The sequence below is a fragment of the Pungitius pungitius genome, chromosome 15, assembly GCF_949316345.1.
Source record: "Pungitius pungitius chromosome 15, fPunPun2.1, whole genome shotgun sequence".
In the NCBI taxonomy this organism is placed as follows: Eukaryota; Metazoa; Chordata; class Actinopteri; order Perciformes; family Gasterosteidae; genus Pungitius; species Pungitius pungitius.
The window spans coordinates 10,056,652-10,083,351 of record NC_084914.1 but is presented as its reverse complement, the minus strand read 5'-3'; the positions used below and the strand labels follow the sequence as shown (position 1 = coordinate 10,083,351).

At 44.6% G+C, this 26,700-nt stretch overlaps 1 protein-coding gene across 2 annotated transcripts; it reads right to left on the bottom strand.

The window, feature by feature from the left end:
• Positions 1-1,550: 1,550 nt before the first annotated feature.
• Positions 1,551-26,639, bottom strand: sema6ba (sema domain, transmembrane domain (TM), and cytoplasmic domain, (semaphorin) 6Ba). Of its 2 annotated transcripts, XM_037458534.2 has the most exons (18): positions 26,169-26,639; positions 26,002-26,098; positions 14,884-15,007; positions 13,876-13,987; positions 13,423-13,483; positions 13,250-13,312; positions 12,141-12,239; positions 11,901-11,991; positions 11,519-11,638; positions 10,864-10,952; positions 10,569-10,786; positions 10,352-10,483; positions 9,962-10,111; positions 9,627-9,803; positions 8,474-8,614; positions 7,979-8,056; positions 6,630-6,691; positions 1,551-5,358 (listed from the first exon to the last, which is right to left on the bottom strand). In XM_037458534.2, the coding sequence occupies exons 1-18, from the start codon at positions 26,207-26,209 to the stop codon at positions 4,373-4,375; spliced, it is 2,841 nt and encodes a 946-aa protein (XP_037314431.2). In that variant the 5' UTR covers positions 26,210-26,639; the 3' UTR covers positions 1,551-4,372. The 2 variants fall into 2 exon arrangements, with proteins under 2 accessions (XP_037314431.2, XP_037314432.2); XM_037458535.2 differs by having other exon boundaries at positions 25,986-26,639.
• Positions 26,640-26,700: the final 61 nt, after the last annotated feature.

Below are 26,700 nucleotides of genomic sequence, written 5' to 3'. Positions count from 1 at the left end.
AAACTGCTGTTTTGATTCCATCAGTTATTATTTTCTATTAAAACACTTTTATCGTTAAGAGCTTTTTGTTTTAGACTGCATAATGACAACCTAAAATAAAGGCTTTTTAAAGGGGTACTTCACTAATCTCCCACATCAGCCTCAGTTTACTGAAAAGTCACAAGGGAATGTCGGTCCGGGCTTGAGATTCAACACTTAACATTAAGTTAGCAGTAACTACACAAAGTCAAAATACTGATGAATACGCTTGCGTACTGCAACATTGACAACAATTAATTCAGCGGCACGAAATAGCCAACATTTCAACGGCCCCTGGAAGACAGTGAGAGTAAAATAAAACAAACAAGTTACATTGTGAATTGTGGAATAGAGCTTGATTTTTAGGGCTGAAAGTGGGCGCTTCTGCTGTTTTTTGACAGTTCGTTGATATTAATATAAGTTTCTTGTGAGGCCTCCATCTTTTGAATGCACATTACCAAAACGTGGTCCAGCATTGACTGACTGATTGCAATGTTTATTGTTCAGCCTAAAAATTGGTAAATCTCACAGTTTATTTGGTAATATAGCTTTTCATTGTCTTGTTTACTTTAACAGTTGTTTTTACAGTGGCAAAATAAAATGTATGTGGTTCATATGTGTTTTTTGTGTGTTTCGGGGTATAAATACCTGTTTCAAAACTCAACCTTTTGCTGACCTTTTGCTCTGTGTGAGATGTTCAAAGCATCATATCCAAGTAGGGAAATTCTCACCTTTGCACCGGCACTCTCAACAAAACCAGTGGGTGTCTAACTCAGCAGCACATTAGAAAAAATAGTTCCCGCTCAGGGCAGACACATCGGCCAAGCTAAAGACTCATTTCCTTCGTGGTTTGTTGAAAAAAGTGACATTCTCTGTGATTCTCCTTTTTTGTGTGATTTAGTTGTCTGCTCTTTATCGCCAACCAAACAGAAGCCTCTAAATGGTGCCTCCTCCAGTCTGGAATTGTGAGTGTGTGACATTACTTGTCGTCTGCGACGCCGTTGCTGGAAACTACCACTTCCGTTGCAGAATTGACTTCATGGTTCTTTCATTACGAACGTCGGGCTGTGTTTGCACACCGACTCACTGTTTTAGTTTCAAACTAACCACATTTGCATGAATCATGTATTCTTGTCGAGGGAACTGTGTCTGTGGTGAGCTGCTGTGCATTTCCCCAATGACAACACGTACTAAAGTGATTCGGATGTCTAACTCAGCAGCACAGACAGACAGCGGTCCAGTCGATGGAGTCCCCCCGTCCACCTCCTCATGAGGCCGTCTGAGTGAAGGCCAGTGTGCAGCTTCCTCTTGTGGCGAGAAAAGTAAGTGCAAGAGAGATCTACCTGCTGTGCTCTGTGTCTTCAGCTGTTGATAACAAATATGAGTGATTTAAAGAGCATAAACTGCACTAATGATGTAGGCATTACTTGAGACTATGAGGAATAGTTTTGCATTAGTAAATGTGTGGTTAAGTTGCATGTAACGATACGCGGCTATTTCTGTGAGTGCATTTGGAACCAAACTCGACAACATTAGCAGTCAATTATATAATGCCATTTAATTGCGGTACTCCAAAGATTGATGGTTATTATAACAGCAGTCTCTTAGCAACTGCAAAAAACTCGGCAGGCATCAGTCAAATGAGGAGGCTCAATTCTGGCTGAGGTCAGGCCTGCGACTCTACTCTAATAACAGAAAGAGCTGAACTCAGCATTCAGCCAGAGTCACGTAAATACTGTACATACATCTTATTCACAGCATTGTCACCAAAAGAAAACCAATAAATGAAACAAAACCTCACACTTCAAATACAGTCCTGTCTCAGAAGGATCCCCCCCCCTAAAACTGAAACACTAGACCTACAGATGGTTATTTACACTATTCACAAATGATACAGAACAGCTCCTTTTCAAAATGCAAAACCAACAGAAACGTTTTTGTGCTTTTCCTTAATACCGCACAGTACAAACAGAAAGAAGATGAGGACATTCGTTCACTCACAATGATTACTAGTATTTTCAAGATCCTCCAGTGTGGCAGTTGACAGACAGACAATCACTAGAATACAGAACACGCCAGAAAAAGCCCAGGATCAGCACAGATGTGACACGAAATGAGAAACTCAAGGTCCCCTCACAGCATTTCAGTACATTTGAAGGTTTGGTTAGGAACTACTTATAAATAATAATTATTACTTATCGGAATAAAATGTCATGGCATCAGTGAAGGCAATACAGTATAATCATTAAGGGCATGACAAAAAGTCTGCATTCATTGTTAGATATTTACAGTACACGTGAGTGTGACATGAAAGTAGCTCATAAACAGACCCTCAAACACCTCTGGTAGCATTCAGTGTCAGTAGCATCCAGACAGACAGGGGGAGCTGGAAGAAAGTATTTCAACAGTACGAGTCGACATTGAAATAAAAAAATAATGTATAACATTCAGCATGTAAAGGTCAAAGGCATATGTATCACAAGTATACTGCAATAAGTGAGTTCTCCGGGACCACAGTACACAAGGTGCACTGCTGACTGAAATGGTCTTTATGGCACTTAAAAAACGTTTTTCTCTTTCTTTTTTTTTGCTTTAGTATCAGGCATCAGTAAATCATTCATAGTGTTTGATAATAGATGTAAAACACATCTATTATCTTTGTGATTTCAATTTTGAAGTGTGTCGATATGAAAGTTTCAGATTTTCAGACTTGAAGCAATAATGACGTGATGATACATGTTTATTTATGCCTGATATCATTATTTTGGAGTCACTGTATATCTTACATTATGAGTTTAATCTAAATGAAAGTTTACTATGTACACACAAACCATGTATTGCTGCTCACCAGCACAAAGCAGCAACCACTGGCTCATTAGTGACTGGGGCTGAGCGTTAAAACCAAGTCTGTCAGTTTTCTAACAAATTCACAATTTTCCATTTGTTTTATAAAGATAATTGCTTTTTGCTTCTGTATCTTGTTTCTTTTTTTGTGTTGATCTAAACGCAGACCATTTTGTGGTACTGGACACTCTGACGGGCCGAATATATTGGCCCATTTGCCTGCTGGGAACGTGTCCATTCCCCCTATTGGCTTTGAGTGAGGCCAAAGGTTTCCATCATCCCCGCTGTAACTGTCACTTTGTTCCCTATCACGTCTGTGGGACCTTGACCCTCTGTGGGCTTCGCAGAAAATGTTGCCCAATAAAACCAGACTGTGTTCTCTAATTCAGCTTGAATGAATGTGTGTGTGTGTGACTGGGAAGGACAAGGTGTCCGTATATTACAGTGCATTTACTTCAGATCACTCTCTTTCTTCCTCTCTGCCCAGCCCCAACACAAGTTAGTCCAGTGTTGGTGTGCATTAAAGTCTCCCCAGACGTCCTCGTGGAATAATTGGTCATTTAAGAGCCCATGGCGCAAACGGAAGCAAAGGAACAGCTCCACGGAGGGCTGAGATGCCGTCATTACAGAGAGCGTGCGGTTGGCAAAAATACTGCTGACAATTCAGTCCTGCCCTGTGCTCTCCAAAGACGTGAGTTATGGTCCCGTTTCCCCGTGAAACAGGTCCGGGGCATTTGTCACACATGTCCTGCGTCTCGTACACGTTGAATACTAAATACCCTCAGTCGCCCTGCATAAAAACATGTATGCGTCTACTGTATGTGTGAAGCAAAGAGGACGGGGAGAGAGAGAGAGAGAGAGAGAGAGGGAAACCCAGTTATTTTATGTGTTTTGTCATCATCCATCAGACTTGTCAGTTTCTCTGTCTGATGAGTCACCTCCCAGTTTTACAGTTTCAGCTCAAGTAGCTGGCTGAGAACCAAACCAACAGGTGATAGGGCGGGGAACAGACGGGTGGTGGTCCTATCAAAGAGGGAAAAGGAATCACGCTTCTATCGCAGTATCTTCCTGGCTCTGCAGATCCACTGGGTCTGCAGAGAAAAGGCCGCCTCCAAGTGCAATGTCCAACTTTGTCTCTGTTGTCTCTGCCCAAAACCCCTTTTGGGTGTTTTACTTTCTTTCTCATCCCTCATCCTGCTGCCGCTGACTAGCAGGAGAGAGAGAGGCGACTCTGCAATGCAGACACAGCAACAACCTCAGTCCATCTGACCAATTAGTGTGAGCCAGGATGTGAGTGGCAGACCCTGCAGCCAGTCACAAAGAGAGGCTCCTCCCGGGGTACAAGTGGGGCCTGAAAGACTGACAGAGGGAGCTCAGTGGGGCGGAGTGTCAAATAAAGATGCGGGGGGGGGAGGGGGGAGGGATTGAAGGGAGAGTGGACCGGACAGGATGAGAAAAGAAGAGAGATCCAGACGTGGAAACGCTCCCGTCCTCTTCATTTCCTCGGCAGTCACTGGCCGGTCTGAGTCCTATCGCCGCAGTTCTTCTTACTCATCAGCTGGCTGAGATCCACCAGCTCGCCCAGCTCCCCTCGCTCCAGGGCTCCTCTCAGCAGAGCCCTGCTCAGCCCGGGGGCGTGTTGCTGGGACATGTAAGCCTGGCCACTGGGAGCGGGCATGGAGGGTGGAGGCAGGGGGACGGGGACCATGCCGTGGCTGCTCAGGATGTATCCCTCCGGGGCTGGCCAGCGCAGAGGCAGCGGCTCGCCATACTCCACGGGGGCGCTGGGTGCTGAAACCACCCTCCGGCGCTCGGGCGAGTCCTGGGGGGTCATGGGGTACACGTATTCTCCAGCAGACTTGCGGAGAGGGGCTTTGGGCGTCCCCTTCACCCCCTTTTCCAGCTTGCTCAGGCAGACGTAGTGCTGGCGTGGCGTGTCGTTTCCACGGCTCTCTCCGCCATGTCTCCCGCCTCCCCCCTGCTGGAAGAGTCTGGTGGTCAGGTAGACGGTGGGGGGGATGCGGCAGGGAGAGCCCAGGCCAACAGAGCCTCCGCCTAGGTACGTCTGGCTGGTGTCCCACCCTCCGGAGTTGGAGTCAGACAGTCGCAGGCCTCTGCGTTTCTGCTGGGGCGTGTGCTCCGGCGTCGGCAGGAAACCCGGGTCGAGCTCCCCTGACTTCACCCAGCCGTTGGGCATGACAAACAGGGTTTCCCCGCCCTGAGTGCAGGGGCGGTCCCCGCCTCCCTGCCGGGTCACGCTGAGCACGGAGCCTCCCATCCCGCCGCCGTTAGCCAGCAGGCCTCTTTCGCGCCGCTGGATCGAGGACTGGGTGGTGTTGCCGTGGCGACGGTTGGTGGGTTTGTGGGCCATGATCCAGCAGACGGCGAGGCCGGAGAGCGCCGCCCCGATGGTGAACGCGGATACTGCAGACGCCACCAGCAGGTTGAGGGAGACCAAGCTCTCTGGTTCAATAAGCAAACTCTGCTGCAGAATTCCTAAAGATTAAGACACACGATTAAAAAGATGATATTTAGTAGAACTGTGGGTTCGATGTGCGTCAACAGGGTGCAGGTTTAAGTGATCATCACTACAGAGCTATTCTGCTTTTCCCCCCTCACCAGATATGAAGATGAATAAATCAATAAATGTGAAAACAATCTGGATTGGCGAAAGTGGGATTCAGCTTTATTCAGGGGTTGTCTTTAAAGGGAGCTTTGCCCCAGTCTGGCCTTGGGGCTTCACAGGCTCCTGCACTTGTCATCAGCACAGCTCAGACCACAGCAGCTGACGCTCCATTTCTCCTCTCTCCTCTCCACCTCACTCTTTCCCATGCTGCGGCCTGGTCAGTGAGTCTCTCCTCCCAGCATACCACTACCTCAGTGTTTCCACCCAGCTCTAATCACTCCCATCTACAGACCCAGCAGCCCATGCCTGTCCCCGGCTCGGCCTCCGCTGCACATCCACCACTCGGATTCCAGCGTGTCAGGTCTGCAGCCTGGCATCACTGACTTCTACTGCTATCACTTTCCAAGTGCAGGTTCAAATGGAGAAGCCCTTATCTCAGTTCAAAACATTAGGATGAAGGCTTGGAATGTGCTATATAGGCCCCTTTTTTTTTCTTTTAGACTAAACTGGCATAAAACAGTTCAGAATGATATCAGATCTGCATGAAGGGAAATTACTTCTCCCCCCCTCCCCCAGAGCAAGGTCCAAAGAGGTCCCCTCTAGCACTGCAGTGACATATGAGCCTTGCCACAGAGGTGACATTGGTATTTTATGCTAAGCTTTTACCAGCTTGCTCACTGGTTACCCTCGCTCGTTCTTCTCTCAGGTGCTCAGCTTTGAGAATAGAGCCTGGTGAGCAAGAGGATGTTGCCCCCCCCCCCCCCCCTCCCACGTTGTCCCCCAGCAGCTACAGCTCTCACATCGTCTAAGTTAGACTGTGTCATACTGGGGGCGTTTTCACCTCTAGGCAGTGAGGTTGCTCTCCCATCTGATTCAACTTTTAAAAAAAGACACCAAAACACTTGCTAATGAAATGGTTGAGGGATCTTGGTTAACTGGGGGGGGGGGGGGGTGGGAATCCCATTGCACTTAAAAAGGTAATTATATTGCCAGAAATATTCTTTCACGTGGAAGTACAGTATTAGATGTTCTTTTTCTCAGAACAAAAGGTTCTGCGATAAGCAGGCAGCTGCAATGGGGAATATTTCCACTAGGCGGCGAAAACAGCCAGAAAAACCAATGTAATAGTATTGCAACGCACCATCGCAGTCTCCTAGATGAGAGGTGGTGTTTCCATATTCCACATCTTGTTGAAAGGGCAGCCTGCAACGCACAAAGAACAGCACAACCAGGACTTCAATACTTCTCTATGTATACCAACATCATCATGTTATCATACTGCAATTACCTACTATGTACATTTACGGCATCTTTCATTTGTTTAATGTTCATCGTTTAACAGAAAAGATATAAATGTAATTGAAAATAACTATTAACTTTCTGTATGAACACAGCTCACATGAAAACTGTAAATGAATAGGGCCATTTGTTGATAGTTATCAATCAAACTGATATTTCACATATTGATGTGTCATCTAGTGTAATGGGATACACTATTGATTTTCTCCTTATGCTCGCCATCATCCCTCTAGGAGGTCAGAGGTCAGGGTCAGCCACAGAGTCTATGGATTGCGATGCTGCCTACGATGTTTGACTTGACACCAATAATACTTCATATTGTTTATAGGAATATTCATCTTTAAAGGGTTAATGATAGTAATACTTTTCAAACAATTATTATAGTATTATACACACACACATTATTACTGGTTTACATAGCCTACAAATGAAAATAAATACAAAATGATATGCATGTTTATATATTCACAACACTTTTTGATTATCTCTACAAAATTCTACCATTGTACAGCTTTTTCAACTTCCCAACTGAATGGGACACATTTTGCCCACGTGTCAGTGCGAGAAACCCCTGACGAGCACAATTTGTTGTGAGAAACATTAACTGATAAAGGGATAAAAAATTAGAATTGCCTGATGTAACTCATACACATAACTAAACACAACTAATACAAGAAACAGACCTATATTATTTTATATGTCTTGACCTTGTTTTTCCATTTGTTTTCCTATTTCTTTCATGAATATCTTCTCTATTCCATTTGCTCCGAGTTTAATTTAAATTACTGATCAACAATTTTTATTATGCCCTGAATGTATGTTATTTGTGTTTCTTTCATCATCTTATTGTCCATAGTTCTCTTTGACGGAGGATTTTAGAATATACAAAAACCTAAAGCCTTACTTGCAGTCTTGGAAGCGTGAATCTACATCAATCAAACTACAAAAAGGCCGTGCTGTTGTTCAGCATTTATTCTCCTCATTTTGTATGATATGGTCCACATTCAACACTATCTTTCTTGCCAGACCCAAGAATGTTTCACATTACTGAATTAAACTCCACATATAATAACTTGTCCTGAGTGTTGAAGAGCAAAGAAACTGTTAACGAGTTGGTGAGTGTTTATTGTGTGTGTGTGTGTGTGTGTGTGTGTGTGTGTGTGTGTGAGTGAGTGCGTGGGTTGTTCTCACCGTGTGCCTGGTCTCAGGAAGGAGCAGGTGCTGCCTCTGGTCCAGCCACAGTACGGGTCCCTGGAGGCCAGACAACTCCTACACACCAATGAAAAAAAAAAGAGTTGAGAAAGATTGATTACTGACCTGATTTTCAGGAGTGGCCATTTTTTACTACTTTTTCAGTGTTGAGTTCTACTTCAAAAGATCTTGTGCAGTAACAAACAAATGCCTTTTTTAGTATTACGCAATCTCAAGTCATTTCTATTATTGCAAGATAACATCAAGACAATGTTGAAGCCTCTTGTGTCACTTTAAATATTATATTCCAGGGATAGAATTCTCCCTAAATAAACGTTGTGGTTTGACAAACACAGATAAAATCCATCCCCATTTAATTAATAATAGTGAGAACCAAACCGCTAAACTAAAGTTGGCCAGTGAGTCTTGCGCTTGCTAATTTAGGCCATGGCTTCAATTAAAGTAACCAAAATCAGGAGACAGCGTTTCCCTTACTTCATGCAGCGTGAGTGCAGGTGGCAGCGAGACGTGGGCACTCGCACCAGACAGGAGGGGAAGGCCAGCAGCAGAGTGTGACTGGACCGGTCCAATGACAGGGACAAGAGCTGACGGGCCTGAGGAGAGTCCTCGCCACACCTGCAGACAGCAAGACAACGAAGGGTGAGAGGCTGAAAACAGAGGTTAAGGACCCAGCAGCACACCTTCTGGCCTCAGGTCATGTTGTGACAGGGTCAAAGGTCACCTGTTGCTACCTCAAGCTAGACACACTCATGACCTCACCCTAATGCAGAGGGTCACAACATCAGCCCTGTTTTATGTAGACACACAGCCAGAACTGCGTGGCATGAAGAAATGAATCTCTCTCGGGTGAGCGGATGAAGCCGGGTCCTTCACACTCATCCACAAGAGCATAGTCAAATCTAGGTCATAATGGTTTTCTGCTGCTACAAAAGGTTGGGAAATATCATTAAAGGAAGGTTTGTGTGTATTATGATACATTCAACAACAATAAAAAGAGCTGAAACGATTAGTTGATGAATCAATAAATTAGTTGACATGTAGAAGGATGTTTTTTTTCAATACTCAAGCTCAAAATCCACATATTCACCGTTTTCTTTGAATCTTTTGGTTTCAAATTGTTGTTTGAATACAAGACACCAATTGAAGAATAATCTTTGACCTCATGATGGACATGGAATATTTGACATTTAGTATTGAATTAACTGAATGGTCAAATGAATCAAGTTTCAACCAGACGGCGACCTCTTGATCTGAAAAAGGAAGCCGATGCTATTGTTTCCCGTCTTCTTTTTTACAGCATTTAACATTTAAAATAAAATAAAAATAAATGATCCCCTTATTTTGAGAACAATTGATAATAAAGCAGGAATGCTTTAGGACGTGGCCAACTCTTGAGTGGCTCGCAACCGCAACCCTTAACCCTTTCCCAGTGTGTTTTCGCTTCATGAAGATGTTGTATTCTGCGTTTCAGTGTTCGTTTCTACTTATATTTGTACAACGCCAAGATGCTGTTGTAATTGCAGACAGCTCTTGAGTGACACACAAGTTCACAGTTCTCAGGTAGAAACAGACAGCGAGACACGGCGTCTACGCGCCACAAGGAACAAATGTGTTGACGCCCACTCACTTCTCTGGGTTAAATCCTTCTACCTCCTCCAGAAACACACTGCTGTGGGAGAACGAATCTCCGCTGGAAATCATCAGAAACTTCAGGACGGACCCTCGGGTGGAGCCCAGGAACAAGACGGTACGGTTCTTATGGGGACCAGCTTCGGTGTCCACCACCATGGCTGTCAGCTGGTACCTGGACACACCAATAGTGAAACCATATGCAACCAATGAGAAAAAAACTAAACAATTGCTATCCTTCCTAAAAGCTATGGTGCACATTTACACTTTTCATTTTTCACACCATCACAGTCACGCATGGGAGCTACGAAGCAACTGAGTCAGTATGCGTACCGCCCCATGGTCTTGACCACCCAAGGTCTGTGCCCCAGGAGCGGCACGGTGTCGTCCATCAGCGGGTGGGTCTTCACGAAGTTCAGCACCTCGTCCGGCAGCGTGGTGGAGGAGCTGAATCTGGACCCCTGCACTGCACATCCTCCTGGTCTGCAGGCAAAAGAAAGAGACAGAACAGTTAAAAGAGGAGAGAGAGCGATAGAAAACTCTAGATCAGAAAACAGCCAGAGGATTCATTTTTGTGGTTGCCAGAGGCTGTATCAGAATATTTGCTGAATAGCAGCAAAGCTGCTGCGTGATTGACAGTTGGAGCATATAGCAGGGGAGTAAGTGGGCTATATATTTGGAGACAGATGCTCAGCAAAGCAGCATTGCAGCATTTTGCGATACCTCGGTTTAGGCACAGCTTCGTCCGGCACAGGTGTCCAAATAGACTCGGGGGATTTCTGCTCTTTAAACCGGCCCTCAAAGACGTGAGCGAGCTGCTGCATGTCGAACACGCACACCGCCGAGCCGGGGATGCTGTCGATGGGAAACAAAGGCAAGGCAGTGACGAGGAGGAAGGCGCTTGCGCTCGTCTGTGAGAACATCGCTGGCATATCTGAACCTGTTCGGCGGAGTGGAAAAGAGGCCCAGGATGACGTCCCGCCCGTGCATGTGGATGATGTTGCTTGTCGCGTGCAAGAGGTTGAAGTAAAAGTGTGAATCTCCCGGCACGGAGCAGTTGAGCCGCGCCTTCAGAAAAGTGGTCCACTGTTTCTCGAGGACGCGCTGAGAGCCACCCAGGTCTGCTTTACACACACGAGCTACTCGAGACACCATCACCTGGAATAAAACCAGCACAGTTTAATAGAATGGAGGCAATGGAATGGATTAGGACGAAAGGAAGAGAAAGAAAGCACCTTCTCGAGATGATGAAACTCCATGGCCATCTCTCGGAAGAAGAAATAAATATGTGGCCCCCACTCCATGGAGCTCACAAAGTAGGGCTCTGAAATGTAAAATGAGTCGGCCACAGTTAGACAAACACACACACACACACACACACACACACACACACACACACACACACACACACACACACACACACACACACACACACACACACACACACACAGCAGGAGCGACGCAGTGCCGGGGGCCAAGCGTAACGCGCCACAGTCCGTGGTAATAACAGTCGCGTCTACGTGGGCCGCTGCTGTCCACGGCCTCGCTCATCAAATATTCATGTTCCGTTCAATTCATCATCTCGGACAGGAAGATACACATTATTTATCACGTATCCATCCAGCACAGTTCCAGCTTTGACCTGCTGTGAATCTGTAGAGTCAAACTAACCTGAATACATCACTGAGCGTCTTTCACGTAAAATAAATAATCATGATTGATTTCATTAACTGTAGCTTATTATTTAGCTCCATGAAATGACAGCCGAAACCAATTTCAATTTCCATTATATTGTCTTCAATGGCGATGGTTAAGGACATTCGTTCGTTGCCCATCAATCAGTTGTCTGACGCAAAGGAGTCATTGAAATATGACGGTTTCAAAGAGTACCTCTGAACCATTTGGAGTCATGTTTGACTGTGCGGAGGGCGGGGCTGTCGCCGAGACTGCGATATATGACCGCATCGATGGCCAGGAAGTCTGTCACAGTGCCAGTAAAGAGACTTCCATCTGAGAGCGAGAGAGAAGAGGAGAGAGAGGAAGGGTGGAGATTAGGGAGAAGAAGAAGAAGAAAGGGGCGATATGGATTGGAGAGATAGCACAAGGTCAGGGAGATTAAAACTAAACTAGCAATACAGCCAGAAGTCTGACTATAAATCATTTGGAAAGGTAAACACAAGGGCACAGCCGTTTAAATGTCTGCAGCCTAAAATGGAGTCTGACGTCTGCTAAAAACTCTAAATTGCATTAGTGTGCGAACTGGAGCCACTACCTGCGAACAGAGCCACGTTGGCGTGCCGCGGGTCGTACGGGCACCGGGCCATCCCACTCACAGGCTCCCCCACCATCTCCAGAGTGTCCTTCTGCAAAAAATGGAAGTTTAAAGACATTCAAATAAAAGAAAGAAAAATCTCAGTCAAACTTTTGACTGGTACTGTATTTTTATACATGTATATATGTATCGTGTGTACGGCAAGCACACGGAGAGAGTGGCCGGCGGACGGATACTAACAGTGTAGTTGGCACACAGCGGGTTGAAGGCGTTGGTTCCACATACAAACAGGCCGCCGTGCTGGCTGAGCAAAACCTTGATGAAATTACGGCACTCTTCCTACAGAGAAAAAACACAAAGGGAATGATTTAAAGAAGGGATGATAATCATGCAGGGTAACAGTTTTGCATGTATCGCTGCCTTCGCTAATGTGGCACCTGTGCGTTCCACACTCTGTCAAACGCAAATCCGATGTCTGCCGTGAAAAAGGTCTATTTTTGGACTGCATTTTCATGTCTTCATTATGTATTAGATGATTTACAGCCGCATCATTTACCCTGAGCCTTATCATTTTCTTTGTGTGAGTTAGTGGGCTTTAGTTTCCGCCCTCTATCTTTTGTCTTCCACTTATGCTCTTGCCATCTCTCCACCTTGGGCGAGTCTCTCTCCTCCGGTGTTTTATCACAGCTGGTTTTGCTCAGACAAATTTTCTTCTTTCATCCGTGTTCTCTGAAGCAACAAATGTTTCCTTTGCTGGTCTCTCTGGCTCCTTCTCACCACCTATTCTCCTCTTGTTTCTTCCCAACTTCTCCTCCAGATACACATCCCACCCCTTCCTCTCCTCTCGTGCGACTTTCTGCTCAGTTTTCTCTCTCATGTTTCCTCCTGCCTCTTTCTCTTTTTCCATGAGATCCGCCCAGATTGGATTTCGCTGATGGCAACATGCATACCATAAAATTATTTTAGGTTACACTCCCATCAAGCAAGTTACTATCCCATCAAATCTTTTGTGGATTTGATCACATACCTTTTTTATCTAAGAACATTGGCATCTATCACTGCACTTCACATGCACAAAATTGCCCCAAAAGTAATCCCCAAAGGCTGTAGATGAGATATATGAAGAAAATTGGCACGATGCACATGTGCAAGAGGATAGCTTTCAAGCTTCATGGATATCTATCAGCCGGCAAAATGTTTCACTGAGCTGATTTTGTGTAAATACCCAGGTGCATCTGGAGGAAATAAGGTTTCTGTAACAGCTGGAGTGCCTTTCCATGCGTGTGATAGTATAGGTGGTGCTGTGCATGTAAGAGTGGATCTCAGAGTGCTGTGTACAAGCAAAGTACCTCGTGTTTGCCCTTCATCCGGCACACTCGAATGTCGTTCTTATTGGATTCCCACGTTCGTTTCTGCCAAAGGAACAAACGACTGTGTGAATGGCTTTGTTATGATTGTGTACATTATCACCTGTTAGCTCGGGTTTTGTTTTTCAGTGTGGAAAGGAGGAGAGGAGTCCTACCTTGCTGTAGAACATCTCATCCCCTGCCATGTTATCCAACTCCACTCTGTACAAGTCATCTCTACAAAACACAAAACAAATGAGTACAAATGTAATACGACAGGATATTTCATATATAAAATAAACAATGCTTAAGAAGTCAGCAATCAGCCATTTATTGCTGTATTGTTTAGTGAGGGGCAATTTTAACCATGTCTTTATTAGTTCTTGTCAGAATAATTATTTTGCAAACCAATATGTGTGACTACAGGTCAGTATTTTCCATTGATCATGTACAGAATGAGATTAATGTTAGTGAATCTAAATGACAACCATCAACAAGATTGAATGCTATAACAAACTGTCCTCTGTGGAGTGACAGCAGATGGAGGCTGAGGCATCAAATGAAGAGCAAAAGGATTTGAACGTGAACACGTCAGTAACACACAGTTGGAGGTGGTTGCCGTTGGTTACCTGGCACCAATGTAGAGAGTGCGGTTGACTTGGAGGACCGTCTGGATGTGCAGATCCTGTCTCTGAGCTGAACGATGAGCTCTGCCCAAGAACACTGGATACCTCCGAACAACTGACATGAACACGCACAGTTGAGTAAAAGTGAAATTCTTTAAATAATTATGGACAAAGAGCATTGCTTAAGAATACTTTGGTAGTTGATATGATATGAGTATATCTGTATTGACCCTAAAAATGTCTCTAAACTTCACTTAATAGTATCTTTGTTCATTCTTGATCAATTTATTTTGGGAAAAACAGAGATAACGGGAATAGAGGATTGGTGCAGCATAAATACATTAAAACACTTTCCTGTGTTTCATTTTGTTTTGTTGACACATGCAGCTCCATGATGACAAAACTGTGAGCAACCAGTTCTGTAATTTTACCATAAAAAAAAAAATCAATGACCTCCATTTCCCATAAGTACAGATGAGGTGGGGAGAGAGTGGCTGCAGCAGAGTATGAGAAGGTTTTAGAGAGGAGGACAACGGTCTCCACAGGGAGCCCTCATCATCAGGAGACAGATTGGGGGAACGTCTCATTGTCCTTGACTGCAGGGGAGGGCGAGAGGAGGACGTTGCAATCCATCTCCACCTGTCTCCTCCCCTTTTCTCTTGCCTCAGCCTTCTATCCTGTCATCTGTATCACCCGCTCCAATCAAATTGTCTGTGCTTTTTCATCTTCCTGGGCCTCTCAAAATCCATAACAATCATTTCTCTGGCTCTCTTTGTGTTTCTGCCTTTACATATTTCTTTCTCTCTCATTTTCTTCTATATTCACCTACCATACAGTCGTTGCGGTAAAGACAGAATTCTATCTGTATGCCTGGGTAGCTAGAAAGCCACTTTACACACACAAGCTCTGACCCTTGAACTGCAATTTCGCCCTCCACCATGAAACCATTCATCATCGGGGCTGCACATACAGTCAGTCCCACACGCAGGGCAGAGCAGGAAGGAAACATACCCTCTACAGGGACGTAGCTGAGGGGACTGGGTTCCTCTGGGAATGAGCCATCCGCCAGTTGAAGCAGCAGGAGAAGAAATGTGAGGGGCGGAGCCATGGTCGCCATGGCAGCAACACAGATATGCTAAAGAGAGAGGGGAGAGAAAAATATAATTGCTGTATCCGCTACATGTGGCTCTGTGAGTGCATGAGAGTGTTATTGACATAATCAACAGGTATATATATATCTGTGTGTGGGGGCGTGGGGTTGCGGGGGGGGGGGGGGGGGGGTGTATGTGAAGAAGAAAGGGTCAAAAGTGCATCAGGGACTATTGCAAACAACCCGGCTTCAGCAGGGAGCTGGGAGTTGTGACTATTGTCTGCTCCCTGATGAAATAGGGCGCAATTGTCAGAACTGTCACTCCATTGTTGAGCCGTTTGAATCGAATGGGCTTGTCACAGTCATATAACATCATAACATAACGAGAGACAAAACGGTCACAGCATTACAAAGCCACTTTGGGGGATAGTGTTTCTTTTGTTGATTCTCGGTACGAACATATGGAGGATATTTTAATGGTAATTTGCAACAGAAAAGAAATAGTTGGTCCTTAGAGGGAGTAAAAAGAAAAGGGGTGTGGAGGTGACTTGGGAAAGCTGGATGTGGTCTTCCAAAAGGTCAAAAGTCAAGAATGTTCTCAATTACAAGCAACTGAAAGGAGGAGGAAAAAACTTTAAAAAGTCAAGAGGCCACAAAAGGTCACACAAGACAAGGCAAGAGCTACAAAGCTAGTCTCCAGCCATGCTAGCTGTTCACTGACCCCAAACGGCTCCTCCCGAACTCTATCATAGCTGCCCACTGCTCCTAATACTAGGACATTATACTAACATGCTGAGCAGGTGCTACTATTTTCACCATTCAGTGAGCAAGCTACAATGAGCTGATTAGCATTGAATTCTGTTGCAGATATTTGCTCATAAACCAAAGCCCAAGAAAAATAGAAATGTTGATGTTAGGGTTGGTGAAAAGTCAGGGGATCACCTGTAGAATTAATTCTGTAAGAACCATGAACATCTCTAGGAAATGTAATGGTAATCAAGGCAATATTGGTGCAAACAGCGGTGGACCACAAAAACTGTTCAAAACAATTCACCCTTAAAACCAAGACAGTGCAAAAGCACCGCTGCAAATGAGTTACAGTCAGACATAAATTGTAGCTGCTACACAGATCAAGAAGCTTTTCTATGAATTTACTCAAAATGCCTGTGGCTGAGCTACACAGTCTTTGGTGTGAGAATACTTTGAAAAAGGAGAAGGTAATGAAAGACAAGACAAATAAGGGGAGAAGAAAAGCATGAAAGCTCAGGTTTTGTCTCGGGGTTCTTAAGAGTGTCGCTAAAATCACGGACAATGTTGATGATGGAAACCCCAAATGAAAAGAAAGGTTTGAAATTCAAGAAAAAGATGTGAGCAATATGAATGTCATCAGCAAAGCAACCTGAATACCGTGTTCTATGTTTCCCTCAATCCCAGCTCATTTGCTTTCATCCTTCACCACTCTCCCTCAGTCACCCACCTCCTCCCTTCGCTTGTCTTCCCTTTATACCTCTCAGCTTGTCAGTTCCAGGAAAAAAAAAAAAAAAAAACTGTTTTCAAAGACAGAACACCAGGTAGAGAGGAAGGTGATGGGCTAGTTGCTAAGGTGATGACAACTGCTATTTGAAGCACACAGATGCCCAAATGAAACAGGAACATTGTGAAATAAATGGGAACATTCACCTGTGTTGCCAGCACTTAAGAGTATGCATCGGTTTGAGTGACAGGCTGTTTGACGACATCGTCGAGGCGCGTGTGGCTCTGCAGGCGATACTCTTGGGGCCCCTTCAAATGAAAATTCTAGCCCACAGATTGCAGGTTTGACATCTCTGAGCCCTCTCCTCAGCTAAGAGGCGGGGGCTGGGGAGGGAGGAGGGGGGGGGGGGGTAATCTCCATGGGGATTCCCTGAACTAGAACTGATTGAGTCAGGTGTGGGGGTTCAGATCCATTTCATTATGGCCATTTTATGATCAAAATGTGATGCTTACACCTCAAATTGAATTAGGTCGTCTTGTAGGGAGTAAAAGGATGAACGCAATTAAATGGAGCGTGTGTTTGAGTGAGTCATGTGGTTGCTGTTTGCCTCATGTCCCACTGCCTTTTCTCAGAGGCATAACACCGTCAATTCTGAACACAGGCAGAGGTATTCTTACTTTCACATTTAGTGGGATTTACTCTCTTTGAGAACATCATTATATCTGTGTCCATTAATTGCATTAGTTATTTGAGAAGAAAAGAGGCTCCTGATATAACGCAAGACCTGACTCAAGGGAACAGTTTGACCCCAAATTAAGAAGACATTTTTCCTCTTACCTGTAATGTTGTTTATCAGTCTAGATCATTTTGATGGGAGCTGCGTAGTTTTGGAGCGATCAGATATTCTTTAAACTGCTTGCTACAAGGTCTGTGCAAAATCTCTAAGCAATAACCTCATGATATCTGAAAAAAAAAGAATTCTAAGGGCATTATTTAAAATTATTTTAGCACCCTGGTCCGAGTGCCATATAGTATATATATGGAACATAACTGAATATAAAGTATATAAGTATATATAAAAAATAAGCAATTAACTGTCCCCTAAATTTTCTTCCCTTCACAATAGTTATTATCTGTGGATACGTCAATGGGATCATTGCAGACATTACATGCTCATTTTGATTGTGAGAATCTGCAGAAATGGAAACAAATGCTGCACCCCTGTAACACACACTTACATTTAAATCGAGGTAAACTGTGTCCCATCAACAATAAGCGCTCTTCTCTATACATTCCCATGTTGTTAAAAATTGAGAAAATGGAAACAAGAATTTTTATTCTTAAACAAATCCCATAGCATTGCTGAGTCTTTTTTCCCTCACACACATACATCCTTGCAAACAGCCTTCGCGTGCTTCATACCAAAAACCTCATTAGAATGTGTATTGATTATGCCTATCGAACATTAAATTAAACCATCAGATCCGGGCCAAGGCCAACATATTAGAACTCTGCTGCTGGACAGTGACATGAGGAAGGCAGTATTTGTAATTCTCTGAGCTATAAAAAGAGGTTCGGGCGGCGCTTTTACGCATCATTATCAAGAGTTCTCAGCTTTCGCCGCTGCACCGAAAGAGAGAACAGACACACGGAAGATAAAAGCCAGATGTGGTTTGAGTAAAGGACTTTAAAAGAAACAGAGAGATACCGCCTGCGACAGACACCCTGCTGGTGACAGAACGGTTATCATGAAATCAAGGATAGAGAGACAAGCGTGCATAGAGAAGAAAGGGTGTCATGCATATGTGTCAGATCTTGTTGGTGTGATAAGATTAACTGCTGGGACGCTGACACGGTTATCATGGGATGCAAGTAATGACGGCGACAGCCGCACTGTGTAATCAGGCAATAAGCCATTAGCAAATCTTGCTGCCAACACGCACATCATTAACCAATCAGCAGGTCATCTGAAGAGGCATAATCACCTGCTTGGGCCTGTTATCAGTTTGTCCAGATGTTTCGTCTTCATCAGTTGGGAGGCAGCTCTTTATAATAAAATATTTTTCTCCAATCTTGTTCGCCTATGCAGCCCGGCAGTATATCACAATACTATATGAAGTAATTATATTTATTATTTACCCATGACTCCATCCTAAAATGTTTCAGTGGCCTTTTGTGTATATTGGACATTCTCATGTTTGCACAAGGCATCTCAACTATTGAAGCCAAAGAGCAAATCAATAAACCCTCATCTTGCTTAACAGGGACCATGTAGAAAGCAACACCCCTGTCAGCGCTGAGCAGCATTTAGTGACCACGAGGAGCCACTGAGACATTGATGCAAAGGCCCTCAGCAGCCCATAGATGCACAGATAAAGCCAAGCACAATGTTGCTGTTGTTGAAATGCTAGTCATGACTTGCTGCAACCCACTAAAGTACATCAATAAATTAATCATTTGACTGTGTGTGTGTGTGTGTGTTTGCATGTGTGTGACAGAAATTCGACTACTCAACTATGTCACTAAACTATGTTTTATGCTGTGTTAAATCTGTTGTTGTGATCGGGTTTACAGGAAAAAAAAATCTCTCTTTCTCTCTGTCCTTCCCTCTGTCTCTCACTAGCTGGTGGAGCCACTCCACTCTGTGCCTTTGTTACCGTAGCAACCGATAGCCAAGCTAGGCAGAGATGTTCTATTGCAGTAGATGTAAAAGCGGGGAGGGCGGGTTCGCCCTTTGAACACATTTGTGCGTACATTTGTGTGAGAATGGTGACACTGAGGCACACGCTTGAGCTTTTACCCAAATCCCAGAAACACATTCACACGCGTGTGCACGAACACATACGTGGACACAGATGTCGGAGGACGGGGGTCCCCGCTTTCTCAGCAAGGAGGGGGATGGGGGAGCAGTGAGCATTTTGCCCCCACATTATCCACACTCTGGCAGGACTGTATATCTGATAATTATGTCAACAATTGAATATATTTAATCAAAGCATAACAATGCATTTATTACACATTAGCTGAGAAGGGATATTTACGGCAAAGCTCTTTTTTCCCTTCAACAATGTAATATCCCAGCTGAATCTTTATGTGATAGCCGAGTTATCCTTGTTTGTGTTTATGGAAAACAGTTCAGAATCATTTAAAAGATCAACTTGACTTGAGCTGTGGTGAAACTTAATTTGTCTGTGAAGATAAATGTCTCTTTTGAATTAATGCTCTTTGTCAAAACAACGAGACTTTCCTTTGATTGGTTACAATGGCCGATATAGATACAGATGCATCAAGAAATGTAAAAGTAAGCTGCAAAAGAAGATATGATGTATCAACACAAAGACCCGGTAGAAGCCTTTACATTGTCTTTATGTAAAAAACTTGCTCCTTGAAAATGGTATGCAGGTTAAAGCCTAGAATAAAAGAAAAATGGCCTGAGGGTTGGAAAACAGACACGGGCTAAACTGGGAGAAGTGGGTCACCTTCACACTTCACGATCCCACCCTACAAGCAGTACAGCTTCATTACCGAAATGACTTAAAACAGATTTCCACTGAAAATGGACAAGACATTAACAAAATGTAACCCTGACAGACTTCTGAGTGTTTTTGTCTTGCAGTGCAGCATCAATATAGAACTAAACACATTCTTTGACTACACAACACACCTCTTAGGGTGCAATCGTAGCCTGTCCCTCAACAACCCCAGTCGGTGCACTATGTTCATTTAACAGATGTTTTGGAGACCAACCTCAAGGTTTGTTTTGGAGCTTGGAATAAGGAATGCTCTTTGGTGTTGCTCATTCACATTTTTTAATATGTCTTTATATATTTTTAAGATCAAAAAGCGATAAGAAAATAGAAGTTGTACATTTTCTCGGTCACACTGGTTACACTGGATTTGCAGTGGTTTGGGAGCCAGCATTCAATAGAGAAATATTGAAACTTTCTCACCAGTGTCAGCATTCAGCTGCTCTGATTGAGAATCCAGAAGAATGTGAAAACCACGTGTATTAGAAGAATCCAAAGGTATCAAAGGTCAAATCTGCGTACACTTGGTCCACCAGTATTTAATAAAATCAGTGGTGGAAACTTACAACTCGATTGTTAAACATCTGAGTGAGAGTGGAGAACATAATCCCCATAACAGTTACATTAAGTTCCCATTAATTTATACAAAGTAATTTTTAAATACTACAAGCCCAGTCAATTTTAGATTAGAATAGTTGACTTAGAATAATTATTAGTCATATTAAAAATCTCCCATCTGAAGTGGCAATACAGGTAGAACCAAAAGCTGTAAAAGCAAATCAAATTGAAGAGAAATAAATACATCAATATATATTCAGAAAGCCAGATATGTTCACCTGCACTCATTTATAAACACAGTGAAAGAAAAACATGATGCACACACACCCACACACGCACACGCAACCATGCTCTCTTCAGCAGAAGAGTCAAGTCTTTATCTTATCGAGGTGGAGGCAATATTCCCTCAAGTGGCCGGCTGTCTCCTCAGAGCAGCTCCAATCAGAGTTAAGGGAATCTGTCTTTGCTGTTAAATATCCTAAAATACTATTGAATCTACAGGGTCATTTATATGCTAATGAAAAGGTTACCGCTGTGTAGGCCTTTGACATAGCTGTAAGATTACGTGTGTGTATGAGAAGGGAAAGTAGTGAGAGCGAATGGGGGAAAAGGGGAGATGCAACGAGAAGATGGTAGGCAGAGAAGGGAAATGAAAGAGGAAAGGAGAGAAGATACAGATACAGAGAAGAAGGGCGATATTCCCCTGGGTGAGTGCCATAGGTAATTAAAATAGGATGGACAGAGCTGGAGCATAGCCAGAGAGAGCTCCATCTCCCCTCAGACTTCTTCCCCAATCAGGCCTCCTGCCTGAAGCCAAATTGCTGCTCGTGACGGGGACACGGGAGCCAATGGATGCAGAGCGTTATCAGCTCATGGTTAATGGACATGCACAAACACAAACGCACTGCTTTGCAATGCAGGTGGAAAGCAATCAAACACTCGCAGACGACAAATAATGTGATGGTGCTGCACTGAGGCAGAAATGCACATGAAAACAACACACACCTACACACACACACACACACACATTCATGGTGCTGTACGAGGCTGCAGCAAGGGCAAACGTTACTAACCAGAGTTTGACTGCAGTAAGCACATATACATTCACTGCACAGCTCTGAGCTAGAGGCGAGCGCATGAGTATGCGGTGCACGCACTCTGACACACACTACGAGCACAGAGTCGAAGACACACACACACTCCATTGCGTACAACGGCGATAAAGATGGTGTTTAAATTACACCCAGGGATGAAGGCTTTTGAGCTGGGAATTTGACTGCTTTGCTGTTATTCTATTCGGTTGTGATACACAGTACTGTAAAAGCTCTAGTAGTCCATGACGTTTGTCTCTAGTTAGCAGGTTTCCATTTGCTTAAGCGGGTCTTCTGGTAACCTGGTTGCATTTTTAAATTGTACCAGAGATCATAATCATTTCTTTTGTTTGAGTTTCTGTTACATTTTGGCTTTCAATGTTTTAACGACCACTCCCCAACATCTCCCGGCTAGTCATTTTTAACAAAGACTATGCTAAATAGACTCGCCATGGCATGCATTACCATATACATCCCATACCCTGTTAGTGGCTTCTCTTATGCTGGCGTAGGAGGAGCTAAAACAGCTAAAACGTAGCTCACATGTTTCTCTTTGTGTGCTGTGATCACCAGTAAGGGTAGTATATAACTCTCTGGGCAGAAGCCTGCTAAGAGGATCATAGCTCACAATAGGCTTTCTACACACAACAGTCTAAATGCCAGGGAACCTGCTCGTGGATTGACGCCTGCATGCTCATATATTTCAGCATAGACACCCGTACGCAGAGATGACACCTCCCCCGTGAGCTTTCTCTCCTCCGCGCAGGTATGATTGTGTTTCGGCTACACTTTGTTCCTCTCCACTCAGTTGTGACCGGGCCCCAGATGAAAAGCCATAATTAAAAGAGAAAAGTTGTGTTTGTTGTGAGGTAGGGATGGGTGTGGGAGAGGACGAAGGAGGGAGAAAGATTAACTACCAAGCTTCATCAGGCAGTAAAACCATCTTGCATTGCTGCGCCTTTTATCTCCATACAGAAAAAGGCCCTCTTGCTAAGATGCCATAACTAAAACATGGCGTTGGCTGAATTTATTGGACAACAAAAGCTGCAAAATATGACCGTACAGCCCAAACACACAAGAAGAATGTAAACCTCCATTCATGTTGTGCAAAGGAGTAACAAGTCAAGAGCCTCAGCGGTTGCATTTGAAAAAAGGTCCCTTTCTTATATGCTGATTTTGTCTGGTTCGTCTGTGCTTTCAGACGTGCTTGGGTGCCTCGGTGAAAAGCAGGAAGTGACCATTTTTAAACTCAATTTTTTATTTAAATGAGAACCCAGAAGGTAGGGGATTAGATTACCTTTATCTTTCAGTGTTGAAACAGCTGCGATATCACTCACAACCAATTTGCCAGGCAGTTAAATGGGAGGACCAGCTGCATGCATCACATTCATTTGAGACACAAACAGAGACTCATACTTCTTGTGACCCTCACACAGCAAATATGCTTGTAAAATGTTTATGTATGGGTAACCTGAAGGCCGCGGATGCCAAATCACCTGGCCGACCCTGATGACGATGATGAGGATGAGGGAGCGCCAGAGGTGTTGTTAACGTGATGCAGTCGACAGGAGAGTACACCGCAAAATGACCACAAATGTTTGCCTGTTATGGCACACACAATGTGCACAGGGAAGCATAAAAGAGGCTGCTCCTCGGGGGAGAAATAAGTGAAGACAGAGAGTTATAAAGCTGAAGATCGACGGCCAATGAAAGTGCATAAAGCATTTTAAATTGAGAACAACTGGAAGGGATTATCAAACACTACATGCGGCCGACACGGCAACCGAATCCACATGTAGCAGCCACCTGAACACCACACATCTGGAAGTGTTCAATCCATGGTACCGTTGACAATTCACAGCTAAAGCTCCTCAGCTTGTGTGGTAACTATTATCTTGATCCTTTCCTTTTCAAACATCTGGAAGGAGTTGTTTCAAAGGCCTCTCACATCAACTCAGAATGTTTTGCATACGGGGGTTTATTTTAAATAAAAGCTACTTTCTGATAATGAAAGCAAACGTGCCTGCATGGCGCCCAGCCCCCTGACCTTCTTAATGGAGCACAATGGAGCACTGCGGTCCACACTCAGGGGACTCTGCAGGAAAAGGTGGCCCAGCGGAGGCCTGCCCAGTAGGTCTCTCCGATCTCATTGCATTGAGGTCTGCAGACTTCAAGACGCTTTTCAAGTGTTGATTTTGTATTAAAGGATCCGACCAAATCCTAAACACTGCAGCCTGTGTGAAACCAGAACTTCAAAAGACGCTGTTGCCGGCTGCTTTTGAGGAAAATCAGCATTCCTTCAAATCCTCTGACACTAGTCACAACTTTGCTTTATTTTATGATCAGATTAGTGAATAATCCTACCTATTTTCGGAGGCCCCAGGGTTTCATGTTTGAAAGTGACTTTAAGATAATCTAAACACTATTGGAGCGTACATCCACATTTCCTCAGATATCAGCAGAGCACTGAGTGGGAGGTATCTCCAGACTGTGTGAAAACAGGAATTTATACGCTGAGTAGCGAGACTCTGTGGTTTTCAAAAACACTGCTGGGTGGCACAGGTGTGTCAAAAAGCAAATAATCCATCACATTGTCTGACATGAAGGAGTAATAGAAAACTACAGGCTTAGTGACAGCTTAGAGCCCTCAGTCAGTGAATGTTACTCTCTGTGTGCAGGAGGAAAAGAACAAAAATCTGTCACCAATTGCTCGGCCTGTTCTCTTGGTGATGCCGGGAGAGAAGCTGTTAGGTAACATCTCTCTCCCTCCAAAAGGTTCCGTTCGTTTCGTCTCACTCTGTTTACTGCACACACACACACACACACACACACACACACACACACACACACACACACACATTTCTTGAAACATGCTCCATAGGAACCTCAACATACTAATCTGCTGGCGACTTAATCCCTTTGTGGGAAGGCTGTGTTGCAATCCAATCTAATTTTTCCCTGCTCGAGACGCCATGTTTGCGGCTTAACATGTGTGATTAAATAGGGTCCTATGTGATCAATAGAGCTCATTAAATGTCCCCGTGGGCATTTGTCTCACTCTAAGGCTCTCTTAGATTGCTTTTACCTGCAGCCTGCTCTGCCTTGTGGCTTCGAGTGGCTCCAACTTTATTTGCGCCGTAATTAATTTTCTAATTATATTACTCAAGCCTGGCCTTTGCATGCTATTTTCTCTAAATGCAGATTGAACAATCCCTTTGGTTCCCTTTAATACAAGTTGCGGGCGTTTTGGTGTTAGAGGGCTTGGGGATGGCTGGATGGGCGGGTGTTAGACCGCCTTCCAAAGGGAGGCTGGGAGAGGCCGTGGCTGCACCTGTTGTTCCCCGCGGTTGCTGTGTGGTGGGGTCAGCACCTGCTCACGCGGCTGCTGTGTAGCTGTCTGTGTGGGCAGCCGGGATAACAGGGAGACCATTCACACCCGCTCAGACTGCTGTCTGCAACCCCTCTCCCTTAACGCCTGTTCGCTCTGAGCTTTCTGCTCAATCATTCCCTTTTCGGTCTCTTTATGTCCTCTCCCTGTCCCCCGTAGCCTATACGCCAGATTGCTATCCACCACACTTTATGCTTTGTATCTTCGATCTCTCCGTCTGTGTTCCCGTCTCCGTTTCTCCCCCTGCCGTCTCTTGTCCCCCTTCAACTCACACAGGAACACAAACATAAACAGCAGCAGCTGGGAGATGCACAGTCGTTCTGTGGTACAGGTAATGCTACTGGTGTGAAGGATGCCGTTGTAAACAATGAATTACATTTAACTAAATCACTTCAGCAAGAGCTGAGATGGCAGTGAGTTGGCATTTAACTTGGGTGCCAGAGTGGTTGTGAGTGTGCAGTGTGGTTATGGCCAATTTGAGTAATGTGCTGCACATTTTGGAAAAAGGACATTTAAGAGCTTTTAGAGTATTCAGTTCTATTTGGATCAGTCTAAAGTAGAACAAAATGCTTTCAAACATATTTCTGGAAAATACCATGACCTATTATACGGCCAGAGGATCTAAATAAAAATGTCAGGCTTTGTTCTCGAATGCAGTGTGGTAATGTGCAAGTATGGAGAGCTGTTTTTTTGCTGAGGCATCACATCAAACCTAAGATCCTATACGCAACACGTGACGGAACAATGAAATGCAGGGATATGCAACGAAGATATACACACATGACATGCAAATAAAACAAGCAGACACAAAGAGCTATTCATGTCCAAATAATCAGTGGAAAACACGCAGGAAAAGCCTAATAAAGCAGCATTACAAAGTGTCAGTGGCCCAATAAAATTGCTCATACGCGATATACCTGCACCCCCCCCCCCCCTCTCTTCGTCCCCCCTTTCTCCCGCACCCGTATCCATCTCTCAATCTCACCGTTTGGCACACTCACCGCACCAGATGGGCAGGTAAAGGGGGGAGGAGGGGGGCGCGGTGGGGTGGCAGGTGCCAGTCGCCAACTCGCCCTCTCCGGTCGCTCCTCTTCCTCTCTGGGGAGAAAAGGGGTCTCGGTATCCAAAGCGCCCGAGAAACAACAGCAGCTCCTCCGCCGCACCTCACCTGTCTCTTCCCTCTACGGTCCCTGCGCGCCGCCGTAGCATCACCGTGTGCCGAGCGCGCACAAAACGCCCAATCCACTACAAAAGGGATTTTTTTTTTTCGCCCCAGGAAAAAAAGTCCGTTGTCTTAAAACGTAAAAGGCGAAGATTTTTTTTTTGGATCCAAAAAACGTTTTCCTTCCCGTTAGCTTTGTTCAGACCCCTGTAAAATCCCAAATGCTGCAATTGCGGACTGCATTATGTCCACTATCGGGGTAGGGGAAGGGGGGGGGGGGAGGTGGGGGGCGGCCAGTGGTCTGGTCAAGGTAAGGCTTTGAAATCAGTAGTCAGCTAAATGTAATCCCCAGTTTAAATTTACAGTGGCGAGGTGAAATGTCCAACGCAGAGCAGTCACAGTGACAGCAGGGGCCCATAATTCACACCCCCTGAAGTGAGTCCTGCAGTGGATCAATGATGAATGGAGGAGCGGGGTCCCTCTCTCTCTCTCTCTCTCTCTCTCTCTCTCTCTCTCTCTCCCCCCCACAACATGCACA

What these genes read in the sequence shown, in the direction of transcription:
- sema6ba (XM_037458534.2), bottom strand. Translation starts at nt 26,209, where the DNA reads ATGCTACGGCGGCGCGCAGGGACCGTAGAGGGAAGAGACAG. An exon ending in CAGCTACGTCCCTGTAGAGG is followed by an intron (nt 13,988 to 14,883) that starts GTATGTTTCCTT and finishes TGTTCATGTCAG; the next exon opens with TTGTTCGGAGGTATCCAGTG. An exon ending in CGCTGTGTGCCAACTACACT is followed by an intron (nt 11,992 to 12,140) that starts GTTAGTATCCGT and finishes CATTTTTTGCAG; the next exon opens with AAGGACACTCTGGAGATGGT.